Genomic DNA, 11,968 nt, shown 5'->3' with positions numbered 1-11,968 from the left:
GAGACAGAGAGAGAGAGTGTGTGTGTGAAGAACGCTGATGAGATATGAAATAACCAGTAGCCAATTGAATAAGCTACCCTTTTGGATTTTTATATCTGTAAATCTGACTCTCAGTGCCTAACCAACCATGAACCTCACCGCACGTCACTGAACCAAAATAACCCCAAATAACCCACGAAGAAGAGATGTGATGTCACATCCTGTTAACATCAGAATGCCGGGAGCATGCAAGAGCAGCGACCGAAGCCAAAATGTGCGCTAATGCTTCACATTTGCCCACAAAGATTTCAGCAAAACACCGCAGTGAAGTTAGTTTTAAGTTGGATGTTGGATATTTGCGCTCCGTGGAGTTAGCGGTGTCTAGCTCTCGGCTGAGTTAGCCGTCCCACCGCGCGTGAGAGAAGGGGCCGGCAGAGAACGGCTGGCCAACATTAGCGCTCCTGTTTTGGGTCAGCCGTGAGCTAGACGCTGTTAACTCCGCGGAGCGCGAATATCCAACATCCAACTTAAAACTAACTTCACTGCGGTCGCAAACCAGTTTCCTACCCAGCTGTACGAGAGTGGGGGGAAGCTGTTTTGCACGTCCTGCAGTGTAATCATCGAACATAACCGCATTGACAAACACTTTGTGTCTGCAAAACATGTGAGGAGAGCTGCAGACGAGGGACAATCCATAAATGCTCATGAATGTCAGTTTATAAGCTATCAAAGTTCTCAAATAAAGCACCTTTGAGAATGTCAATGTTTGTTGGTAATTATCTTACAAAACTAGTAAGTATTTTTGGTTTATATATTAAAAGTTATGTTTTTTTATTGATTTTAGTAAAAAAAAAATCACAACTTTTCATCGCAACTTTTAGGAAAATGCCCCGCAAAATCAGGCTTTTTAGCCCGTAGCAATCACAAAAAATGCCCGCAAAATCCTGGAGGGACTGCTTAATATATATTTTCCAGTAAACATCTGGAACATCATACGTTGACATAAAAATGGTTTTCCTTTCTTTATTTCAGCAAGGCTTTGCCAAAGAAAAACTCTTCGTTTATTACATTATCATTAGTCTGTAACAAAAGGTCTTTGCTGCCTGCCTTTCAGAACAGTCAGACTTTGAAAAGGTTACTAGTCTATCCATCACTTGATCCTTTGCAGGATGGTGCAAGCTGGGGCTTATTGCCAGTGATTGTTGCCATGGATACACCACTGACAGGCTGCCAGTCCATTACAGGGTCATTAGAAACAAACAACTACCCATACATGCACTCACATTAAGAGCCAATTTAGAATCAACAATTAACCTAACCTATGAGTATAAGTCCTCTTAGTGTAAATAAATCATCCATCCATTTTCTTTAACTCTTTTCTCTTTTTGAGTTGCAGGTGAGCTGGTGTCTATCTCCAGCAGTCACTAAGAGGCGATGGACACACAGATCATGAGTCCATCACAGGGACACATTAAGACAAATTAAACACACAACCATTCACACGCTTACTCCTAGGGACAATTTAGAGTTACCAATGAATCTAACTTGAATGCTTTTGGTCTATCGGAGGTAACTGGAGAAAACCCATGTGTGCACGGGGAGAACATGTAAACTCCACACAGAAAGGGCAGGAAGTTGACCTGTGTCCTTCTTGCTGTGAGACAACAGCTCTTACCACTTCTCCGCTACTCCACTCTTAAATAAATCAATTATAATTATCATTTATATATATAAAATGTACAACATTTCCAGTTATGATTTTTCATGAATGTGTTTACCATTACATTTCATCAGAAAAAGTTTATGACTGTGTACTGCAATGCAGTGGACTTTAAAACACTAAAATTCAAATTTGAAGTGTTGGAAACAAGGCTTATTCAGCCATGACAGTGTAGTTTAGTCAATAGCAGATTGAATTCAGCCAGGTCTTGGTGAAAACCCATATTAAAGAGAGCCTAAACTCCACAATAAAGAGTGTGAACCTGACTTTCCATCTGTGGACAGAAATAACCACTTAAGAAAATCACCTGACTTCTTTGTTCTGTTTAAGTTTTTTAAATCCAGACTTTTAAAAAACAGACTTTTGGTCATCTTAAAACCCAACTGCTACGTCCACACTTACCGACTGGACTTCCAATGATGCCGTGAACGCAAACCGAGACAACAAGAACCGCACAAATCTGACTCAGACCACCGACGTCCATGTTGGCGCAGTTCTGACAACACTGAGCTGATCAGGTGAATCACAGGTGGTATGAATGTCTGCAGTTCACCTCACCCTCTTTCCCAGCAATCATCCTTTATGACAGGCTGTAAAGTGGTTTAGCGATCTGTACAGTGTCAAAGATCAAGACTGAGTTTCATTTCCCCTGAATGTTGATGAGTAATTTATTGATGCGCTAACAGGACTGACTAAAATTATACCATGATAGAAACCTCTGCATATTTCTATTTTATATTTCAGTCTAACCTTGTTTGTACATTCATGTTATTTTTTTTTTCAACAGGAAGTCATGTCCTTTAGTCTTTCATTTTTAATAAGTACGGACTGTCAGAAATCTAAAGTGTCATTCTTGATCTCTTTAAACTGGACATGATTCACAACAAGTTAGAACGAGTCCAGCAGATTTACTTTTACTGTGTCTAACCATAAACCAACTCAGCTGATCAATCAAAACAAGTTAAATTTAAAACATTACAGCCCTCCATCACACCCTTCATTTCCGTGACGCGGCACTGATTCTTATATCGCCAACGTGGATTAGCAGGTTTGTTGAACCCTGACTTCCATTCATCCAGATTAGATCACAGCTACAGAGGTGAGACAAACCCATGACCGAAGGCTGTGATGTGTGTCAACACTTTAAATTAGTGCTCATATCTTCAAGAATCAAAGTCAGACCTGAAAATCTGTTACAAATACAGTAAAAGTTTCTCTGAGGGGGCTTTTCAGCCCCTCAGTCTTTTGTAAAGGGTTTAGATCTTTTTGTGGTCATCTTTGCTGGTTCTGTTGCAAGTCTGTACCACGTCACTAAAACATCAGCAGTGACCCAAGTATTATTGTTTTATTTATCTGAAAGCTTATAATTTTCACCATAATTCAGTTTTTCCAGTGATTTAAAAAAAAAAAACAAACATTTGTTCTCAAACATCCCACTTTTTATAGGCAGTTTAGGATTCCTGATCAAAGCACTGTCACAAGTCTTGTTAAAAATGTAACTTTACATAGCTAATCTGCAATAAATCAGATTTTCAACAGATGGAGCCAGACGTCAGCTTTCCAGTTTGCATGCAGGGGCTTTACAAAGCTGCCTCATAACTCTTTGAACAGATATACTTTTAAATCCCTTAGCATTTTAGCTTGTTAAATTATGAATTGTAGCTGGCAAGTATTCTTGTGCAACAGCCACCGCTTTCCTCAGTGGTTTTGAATTAGTAATTCATAACAGACAATTATACAGTTAAAACCCCTGATCAGCACAATTTGCTGAGGAACCTAAAATAAGTGTCCCTCCCTGTCGGTCAGTACACTCAGGACTGGGGATTGCACCCTCACAAGACCAACCTGAAGAGGTTTCTTTCTAACACACCTGCCAAGGACAATGAGACTGCAGAAAAAGTTAGTTGCAGATTTCTTTAGTGAAGTGAAATTTATTTATATAGCACTCTTCAGCAGCAAGGCTGAATTACAATACAGAATCAAATAAACAGCAATCAGGTACATGCATAATCAAATACAGAGATACAGATCAATCATGTATGATCTAAATTAAATCATAAAACTAAACATGAGCTAAAACAGTCAAAATAGAAGCTAAAATACTCTAAATGAAACATGATAAAGTTAAAGCTGAACTAAACAACAATTAGGAATCTAACAATATCTAAAATATAAGCTAAGATAATCTAAACTAAATGTACAGGAAGGCTAACGGTACAAAAAACCTTCTAATAGTATCAGAAGGCCCGCTACACAGCCAACATTAGTAATTTTGACTAGTCATAATTCAGTTTGAGATATCTTGAATCGTAATTACGCATGTGGGACCCTTCAAATGACGAATCTCGTGACGTCATTTGAGATATCTTGAAAGGCATTTTGACCTGTCAAAATGTAATTAAAGCTGAACTGAAATGTGTTTTGAAGCCAACATCAGTGAAAATATATGGAGAAGCTCACTCTGAATTTAGTAGTCCCCTGCTGGCCCAAGAAAGCCTGGTTTGCAGGAAAGACATCACAGCTGGATGGAGAGCCATGGCATCTCCTACTGTGCCAGGATCTCCTGACACAAGTGCACGGCCAAATTTGGCACCCACATCCAGAAAACGGGAACCTGTGGGTCTGGCCTCTGCAGGGGAGAAACTAATAGCTTCAGATCTGTCCAGTAGTGTTGTTGACATGATTCTACATGGAGCCTAAATGCTCTTAAATGACGTATTTGTGAGGCTTGGTGTCATGAGATGAGCAAAGTCCCTTTCTTCAGCACCATAGCTGATGTTCTCACGTTCCAACAGGAATGGAGGGAAAAAGGTCACTCCTTTTCTACAATCAATTTATTTATCATTGATCTCTGCCTGTCATGCTGGATGGGACATAAAGACCCCTGATTCCCATCTTCTGGTGGTGCGGTTCATGAAAGGAGTTCTGCATAAAAGAACACTGTGCAAAACACTGGGTCCACAGTGGGACCTGTGACTTTACAACCCAACCAAGCACATAGCTCCAAAGTGCCAGGTTTATCCTATAAAAGTCTTTCTTTGGAGCTGTCAGTTTTTCCACCACCTGTGGAAGCACATGAACGCTCTCTGTCTGGTGCAGGCGTATATATTGAGAGGACACAAGGCTGGCGTAAAATTGATCAGCTGTTTGTGTGCTTTGTGAGCCCTGCAGTTGGAAATGCTCTGTCTAAACAGCACCTCTCTCACTGGGTGGTTGAAGCTATTTTTTGTGCTTATGCCAGCAAAGGTGTACTTGACCAGAGGGGTGGCCACCTTGTGGGCATTATTTTAGGGAATCCCAGTAGTGGCTATATGTTCTGCTGCCAACTGGGCATCTCCAATTACATTCATCAGGTTTTACAGCTTGGATGTGACAGCCCATGGCATCACTTAAGCTGTTTTCTCATCAAGGAGGTGATGAACATCCATTTTCTGACTTGTCAAAGCTATGTTATCCCTACCTCTCTGCAGGATGTAATTCAGGGCATGATTGCAGGTTTCCATACTTGTACCGAGTGTACTGACCAAATGGAAACTGGAGGTTATGGTTGTAACCAATGTTCCCTGAGGGAGGGAAACGAGGTACAACACAAGTCAGCCCCTCAACACAACAGAGCTCAGTAAAATGCACTGCAGACTGAGGGAATGAGACAGCATCATATTTACAACCCCAGTAGGACAGGGCCTCCCAGGCATTCTACATTCTCATTGGCCTTGGCAAGCATGTTGAAAGAAACTGCTTTAGGTTGGTCTCCCCAGGGCACAATCCCTATACTCATGTATTGTACCTTGTTTCTTTCCATCAGGGAACATTGGTTAAATCCATAACCTCCAGTTTTTCAGGTGTAGCCTGCATTTAACTGCCAGGCTATTGAAAAACCCTGGTTAACCAATGAGGAGGAGAAGGAGGAGCAGAGTGGGCAGCAGTTTAGAGAGATGATTAAAGCCAGTACTGGCTCCTGACAAATTTCTCAGGGGGGGCAACTGTTGCAATGTTAACAAATATCCTTCATTTAATGAGAATAAACTTGTGAATAAATTCACAAAATTTCAAACAGTGAAACCTAGAGGCAACATCAGCTCAGCTTTTTAGAGCCAAAGGAGGAACTTCAAAGAAACAGAAGTGCCTGAGCAGCAGGGAGGACAGCAGCATCACTAATGTGGTAAATTGCTACACCATCTTCTTATGAAACTAACCAAGATTTATTTGTGTCTTTTGGAGTATTATCGTGTGTTTGTGCAATTAAAAACCCAGCCTCCTCCACTTCCTCTTAAGTTTTCTCACAACAGAAGTGCTGATCAGAGTCAACTAGCCAGCTGTCTCTTCTTTAAATCTGTATCTCTGTTTTAATCTGCAAGTTAGCATGAAATGGCACATTTGGTTTTATTTCACATATTTATAGCAAGCAAACCACAAGTTCACCAAGTAATTTACTTAACAAATGTGTTTACCTAACTTAAAAAGTCCCAGATGTGAAAACCTTGTCATGCACATGAAAACTGAGCACATACACAGAAAACAAATAGCAGCTGGAAGAGCAGGTGAAGGCCAAGAAAACAGACATAAAGGAAGACAGAGCAGAACAGGAAAGAGGCAGTAGTCCCAGGTGTAGTAGAAGTTGTAGTTGTGGTTGGGACCCCATTGTAGGTCATGAAACACCAGGGGGAGGGAATTGAAATGCTCTCTAGAAATCAAACTAAACATCACCTGCTGTCATGAAAGATGGACGATCATGTAGTTGCCTGTGATGGTTTGTGTGTGCATTTGTTTGTCTGTCTGTTAGCAAAATATCTCACCACTGGACATATTTTAATGAAACTCCTAAAATAATCATTGGTTGTACATCTACAACTGATTAACATTTGGAGTCTCCCCAATTCAAGATGACCACCACAACTAATCAACTTTAAAAAACCCTACATTTCTATAACTCACTGAATTTTACACATATTGAGCTAAAATTTGGTGTGGTAGTAGCTGAGACGGATCCCTAATATTTAGAGGAAATCAGAAGGAATGGTCCAATTTGGATGAAATGTGGTACTCATGAAGACCAGAGGTGGATATTAAATACTGAATTTACAAATACAGGCACCAGAGCACATAAGGGGTGGCATCACGTGTGGAGTCATAGTAGCTGCCGGAGCATCAAACAGTCAATGCACGACGGTCGACTGATACAGAAGATACCTTGTATACGTTAAAGTTTAATGACTAGTGTTTTGTGTTTTTTTTTTTATCTTAGTGCCATATTTAAAAATGAAAAAAGACTGTTCAAGATAATAAAACACCTACAAAATATGATTAAAGTAGAAAATCACTTCCAAGCTTTCTTGACAATATGTGGAACAGTAAAAAGCAGCTTCGATATAATTTGCAGTTCTTATGCACAAACCAGGACACATCCATCCATCATTAAAAATGAATATGAATCAGATATTTTTATTATGAAGCTGCATTTATTTTGATTCCTAATGTCATCCATCCATCCATCCATCCATCTTCTACCACTTTTCTGTGGTTGGGTCAAGGAGGAAACAGGTTCAGGAGGGAAACTTTATCTCTAAAGCTGAGGCCAGCCTCCCTACAAAGGAAGCTCTTTTCAGCCGCTTGTATCCTGTTCTTTTAGTCATGATTCAAACCTCATGACCATAGGTGAGGGATGGAACGTAGAAAGACCAGTAAATCGAGAACTTTGCTTTTCGACTCAGCTCTTTCTTTCAACACGACAGACCATAACAACACCCTCATTGCTGCAGAAGAGACTTTGATCTGTCTCTCCATCTCCCGCTCCATCCTACCATCACTCATAAACAAGACTTCTTGTTTTTATAATTTATTTTATGTCTTATACAATTTGTAAAATAATTTTTATTTTAAGTTATTATTTTATAATGTTTGTTTTTATGTTTTTTGTGATTTGCTGTTGTTTTCTTCAATATTTTATGTGGAGCACTTTCGTCAACGGCAGTTGTTTTTAATTATTCTATATAAATAAATTTAAATTTGATTTGATTTCAATTGTAATTTTTGGAATAAAATAAATGAGGAATTTGCTCCAACAATGCAAAGAGCAGCTAGGTAACTCCAGGACATCAACATAAGAGTTCACAACATCAACAATGAATTCAAGCTTCAGTTCAATAATAACAAAAAAATAAAGAGGAAGCAGAACTTTTATCTCCAATTTATGTTGAGCGGTCCTGGTTTGTGCATAAGAACTGTAAGTAATCTACTCCTGAATCTGGTATTTAACTGGGACCTTCCTGTCACTCTATAAAGACTGATGAATGGGATGGCAAAATAAGCACGTCCTGATAGCAAGATCAATTGATAGAAATAATTTACCCTCTCTGTGAAACCTTCATAGATAACTTTGGTTGTGAATTGGTAAATGCATCATATTTGTCACGATTCTTTTTTTTCCTGTTCTTTGTCCACTAATCATTTAACTGCAGGATGAGTTTGAGAGGGTGGTTCTGGAGTGGTTCTGGTTCTGCCAGAACCCGGTGCAGCTGTCATCAATGAACAGTTGATTACCAAGCACCATAATTAAAGCTGAGCTGAATCAACAATCTTGCTGGACTGTTAATCGTCACACAGTGATCTTAACACTACAATCGCCAGAGAAATAGTTAGCAAGAAATGTAGCTTTTTGTATTTACTTGTGTTCCCTCACAGAACTCTCTGTGTGCTCCAGGAAACTCCTCGCTGAAGTTCTATGTCACAACACTATTCAGTGTTTGCCTCCACCTAACATTCCTCCTGAGACAATACAAGGAGACGTCAACTCAGCCTGCTTCTCATCTACCTGTCCGCTCTCTCTACTTGTCCTCTGAAAACGCTGTGGAACTCTCTTGGAACTCTGGAAATTCAGGAATTCTGGCTACCTCCTCTTAGAACCTGTAAAAAATAACATCAATAAGAACAATTATATTGTTACTGTTTTTGATGCCAGATCTAATTCACAATCTTACCTGGACCCTGTTAGCATTTCTCCTTCCTGCAGATCATTACTCACCTGACTTCTCTTCCCCTTGTCAGGATTTGGGGTTGTTCTTTTGTTTCTGATTCATGTTTCAGTTTGGGTTTACTGTTGCTTTTATTTTGTTATTTAGTTGCCTTTGTGTTTACTCTGGTCTTAGTTCAGTTTTTGCTCCTTGTGTTTTTTGTACTCCTGTCATCATTCACTTCTGGGAGTGCGAGTATTGGGACTGGGCCCTTCTCCACTTACTCTCTGGTCCATTCTCGTTTCACGCACTGCCTGATTCCCCTTATGTCTTGCCCATCGTGTTCCCTACGTTTTGGATTTTTGTTATTGTTCTGTTTTGCTGCCTCGTCAGCCTTTTGTTTTCGTTTCTTTTTATTTTAAAATAAATTCTTTTATTTCCTGGAATCCAAGATGAGTCTGCGCATTGGGTTCGCTGCAATCTCCACCCAACCTGAGACCCCTTCAATATAAAACTGTTACATTTTTCATTTGTTTCCATTGAATCTTTTAAGCTCCGCACACTCAACCCTCAGTAATAAAAGTATTTACTAATTATGCAAATATTTATACTTTGAGATATGGCATTCAAAACAATTTCAAATTACATTCAGGTTCCTTGTTCCCTGAATACAGAGAACATCTACAGTAGTTTTCCATTTTATTGAGTTTGACCTCTGTAGCTGCTTTTGTCTGTGGTTTTGAAGACTGGTCTTCTTGTTAATTAAAATTTTATTTTTTCAATGCAGCTGCAGTAGAAAATCCTCAAGATGAAAACATGTGTCCTTTGAGACCTGTTGAACAAGACTATGGTGAAATTTATTAAAACAGTGGGAAATAATTATTTATTATTTTAAAGCATTTTTTAAATTTGTTAATGCAAAACTGAGTGGGACTTTTAAGCTTCAACCTTCTATAGTGCTTCTGTAGTATTTTTTTAATATAAAGTATTGAGTTTACAAGGTGTACTTGAAATCACCATGAAGATACTGTCCCTCCTTCATCCATCTAGCCTATCCATTGTTTTACCCGCTTCTCCTTTCAGGGTCGTGGGGAGCTGGTGCCTATCTCCAATCATCTGTGTGCGAGAGGCGGGAGACATCCTGGACAGGTCGCAAGTTCATCACAGGGACACATAGAGACAAACAACAATTCACACTTTCACTCACATTTAGGAACAAGTTTAGAGTTATGAATTAACCCAACATGCATGTTTTTTTGATCTGTGGGAGGAAACCAGAGTACGTGGAGTAAACCCACGTGAGCACAGGGAGAACATGGAGACTTCGCCCAGAAAGGCCCCAGGTCAGGAAGAGATCCTGCAACATTCTTGCTGGGTGGTGACAGTTCCAACCACTGTGTCACTGTACAACCCCACCCCTCCTTCATAAGAGGCAGAAATAAAAGCTTTAAAAAGCAGAATAAGTCTGAAGGCAGTTTGAAGTTGTCTGACCTGAAGAACAGTCTGGGTGAAAGCAGAAGAAGTGAACAGCTGTTCAGCTCCATCTTTGTCCTGTTCTGCTGATAAAACAGACACTTTGAAGAAGGGCAACTTGGATTTTGAAGAAAACACAACAATGTAAGTATGTTTCAAATGTTTACAACAACAAGAAAAAAAGTTTGACCTTCACACACGAATATAACACATAATGTAATTTTGTTGTGTACATGTTTATAAAAAATACAACAACATTGATATTGCTTGAGCTCTGCTGTGTTTATATTCCAGCAGATGTTGGGATGAACAGCAAAGCATTTTGGTTGGTTTTCATTTGTGTTTAAATGTCAAATTTTGGAAATGTTTAGCAATACCTTGGGAAATAAAAACCGAAATTATTATTGATAGTCATGTGTTTTTAAATATTTAACTGAACCTCATTTCCACAATGCACATCTGTTTCATTTTATTTGATTAATTTTGCACTTTTAGAGGTTTGTACAAACAAAATATGTATGAAGAACTTTCTGGCATTATACCAAAAAAAGTTTTCCATTTAACTACTAATCCTTATAACATAAATGCATAGAAAATGCAGCTGAAAGAACCACAGAGTCAGCGTAGTCGGTGCTAAAAATTCCTGCTAGTCTACAATACAGGAAGCTGCAAAGGTTAAAACCTAGAACAGCCACCATGTTTTTATTAAGTAGTTCTTTGACTGGATTCACAAATACAATGTATGTGTGTGTGTGTTTAATATATACAAAGTGTTTTATTGTTATAAGGCTTTCAAGTCAATACTGATTACACAGTGCAAAAAGAGTCACATACTTAAATAATACATTCATTTTACATTGGGTGGTGTGTGTGTGTGTGTGTGTGTGTGTATGTGGGGAGTGGCTAAAATAAACCATTGCTTTACTTCCTTCTACTCTATCAATATTCATTCTTTCTTGTCCTCACCCTGCACATAATTTTCCAGCCGTTGTCAAAAGCCATTTTGTATAATTAACAAATATCATTTTTCTTTATAATTGTAAGGCTCAGGACAGAGAACCTAGAATTTCAGCCAGAGACAGCGTGATTATAAAAAAATTATTCAGGATTTGAACACAGGAATTCACCAACCAGGATCAGGAACCACTTCTTTGAGTCCGTATGGAACAGGGGACAAAGGATTGGTTCCTCTTCAGTGCGGTGCACTCAGGGACAGAGTCCAGGTGGTCGACAGAGGGGTTGTCCAGGATACGCTGGGTTATAAATCAGGAAGTCAGAGAGAGGTAGTGACCAAAGGGCTAGGCAAAGATTGGCGGTCGGGGCACAGAAACAGGGTCGAACACGTGGAATCAGACTCAGGCGGATAGATCCAGGGGCGAGGCAGGAGGCAGAAGTTAAGATGCAGAAACAGGGTCGAGACCAGGTGACTCAGAACAGTGGAATATCCGACGTGGGCAGGGCAAGGCAGGGAAGTCCTTAAGACAAAAACTTGGTCGAGATCGAGGACAGACAAAGAAGGAAAATGCTGGATATCTACTCATGCTATTGCTTTCAAATATCTGGCACCGTCTGCCTGCCAGAGACCTGAATATAACTGGTGGAGAATCTTATCAATTTGTGAAACCCATCCATCCATCCATCCATCCATTGTCTTCCGCTTATCCAGGGTCGGGTCGTGGGGGCAGCAGCCTAAGCAGGGAGACCCAGACTTCCCTCTCCCCAGCCACTTGGGCCAGCTCCTCCGGGGGAATCCCAAGACGCTCCCAGGCCAGCCGAGAAACATAGTCCCTCCAGCGTGTCCTGGGTCTTCCTCTGGGCCTCCTCCCGGAGGGACATGCCCGGAACA

The 11,968-nt window shown here is 39.9% G+C and overlaps 1 protein-coding gene and 1 long non-coding RNA gene across 2 annotated transcripts in view; one reads left to right on the top strand and one right to left on the bottom strand.

Moving 5' to 3' along the window:
- The window catches only part of LOC108246302 (cadherin-23), a 26,904-nt gene extending 24,692 nt beyond the window's left edge, over positions 1-2,212 (bottom strand). The window contains exon 1 of the mRNA XM_017433766.3: positions 2,102-2,212. Coding sequence (XP_017289255.1) covers positions 2,102-2,183 — 82 coding nt within the window. The 5' untranslated portion in view covers positions 2,184-2,212. The remainder of the gene's footprint in view (positions 1-2,101) is intronic.
- A 7,847-nt stretch (positions 2,213-10,059) lies between these two features.
- LOC108246296 overlaps positions 10,060-11,968 on the top strand; it is a 7,060-nt gene continuing 5,151 nt past the window's right edge. Inside the window, exon 1 of the long non-coding RNA XR_001809024.3 lies at positions 10,060-10,266. This is a non-coding gene — a long non-coding RNA (uncharacterized LOC108246296). The remainder of the gene's footprint in view (positions 10,267-11,968) is intronic.

The sequence above is a fragment of the Kryptolebias marmoratus genome, linkage group LG3 (genome assembly GCF_001649575.2).
Source record: "Kryptolebias marmoratus isolate JLee-2015 linkage group LG3, ASM164957v2, whole genome shotgun sequence".
Classification (NCBI taxonomy): domain Eukaryota; kingdom Metazoa; phylum Chordata; class Actinopteri; order Cyprinodontiformes; family Rivulidae; genus Kryptolebias; species Kryptolebias marmoratus.
This window is presented reverse-complemented; position numbering and strand designations above follow the sequence as displayed.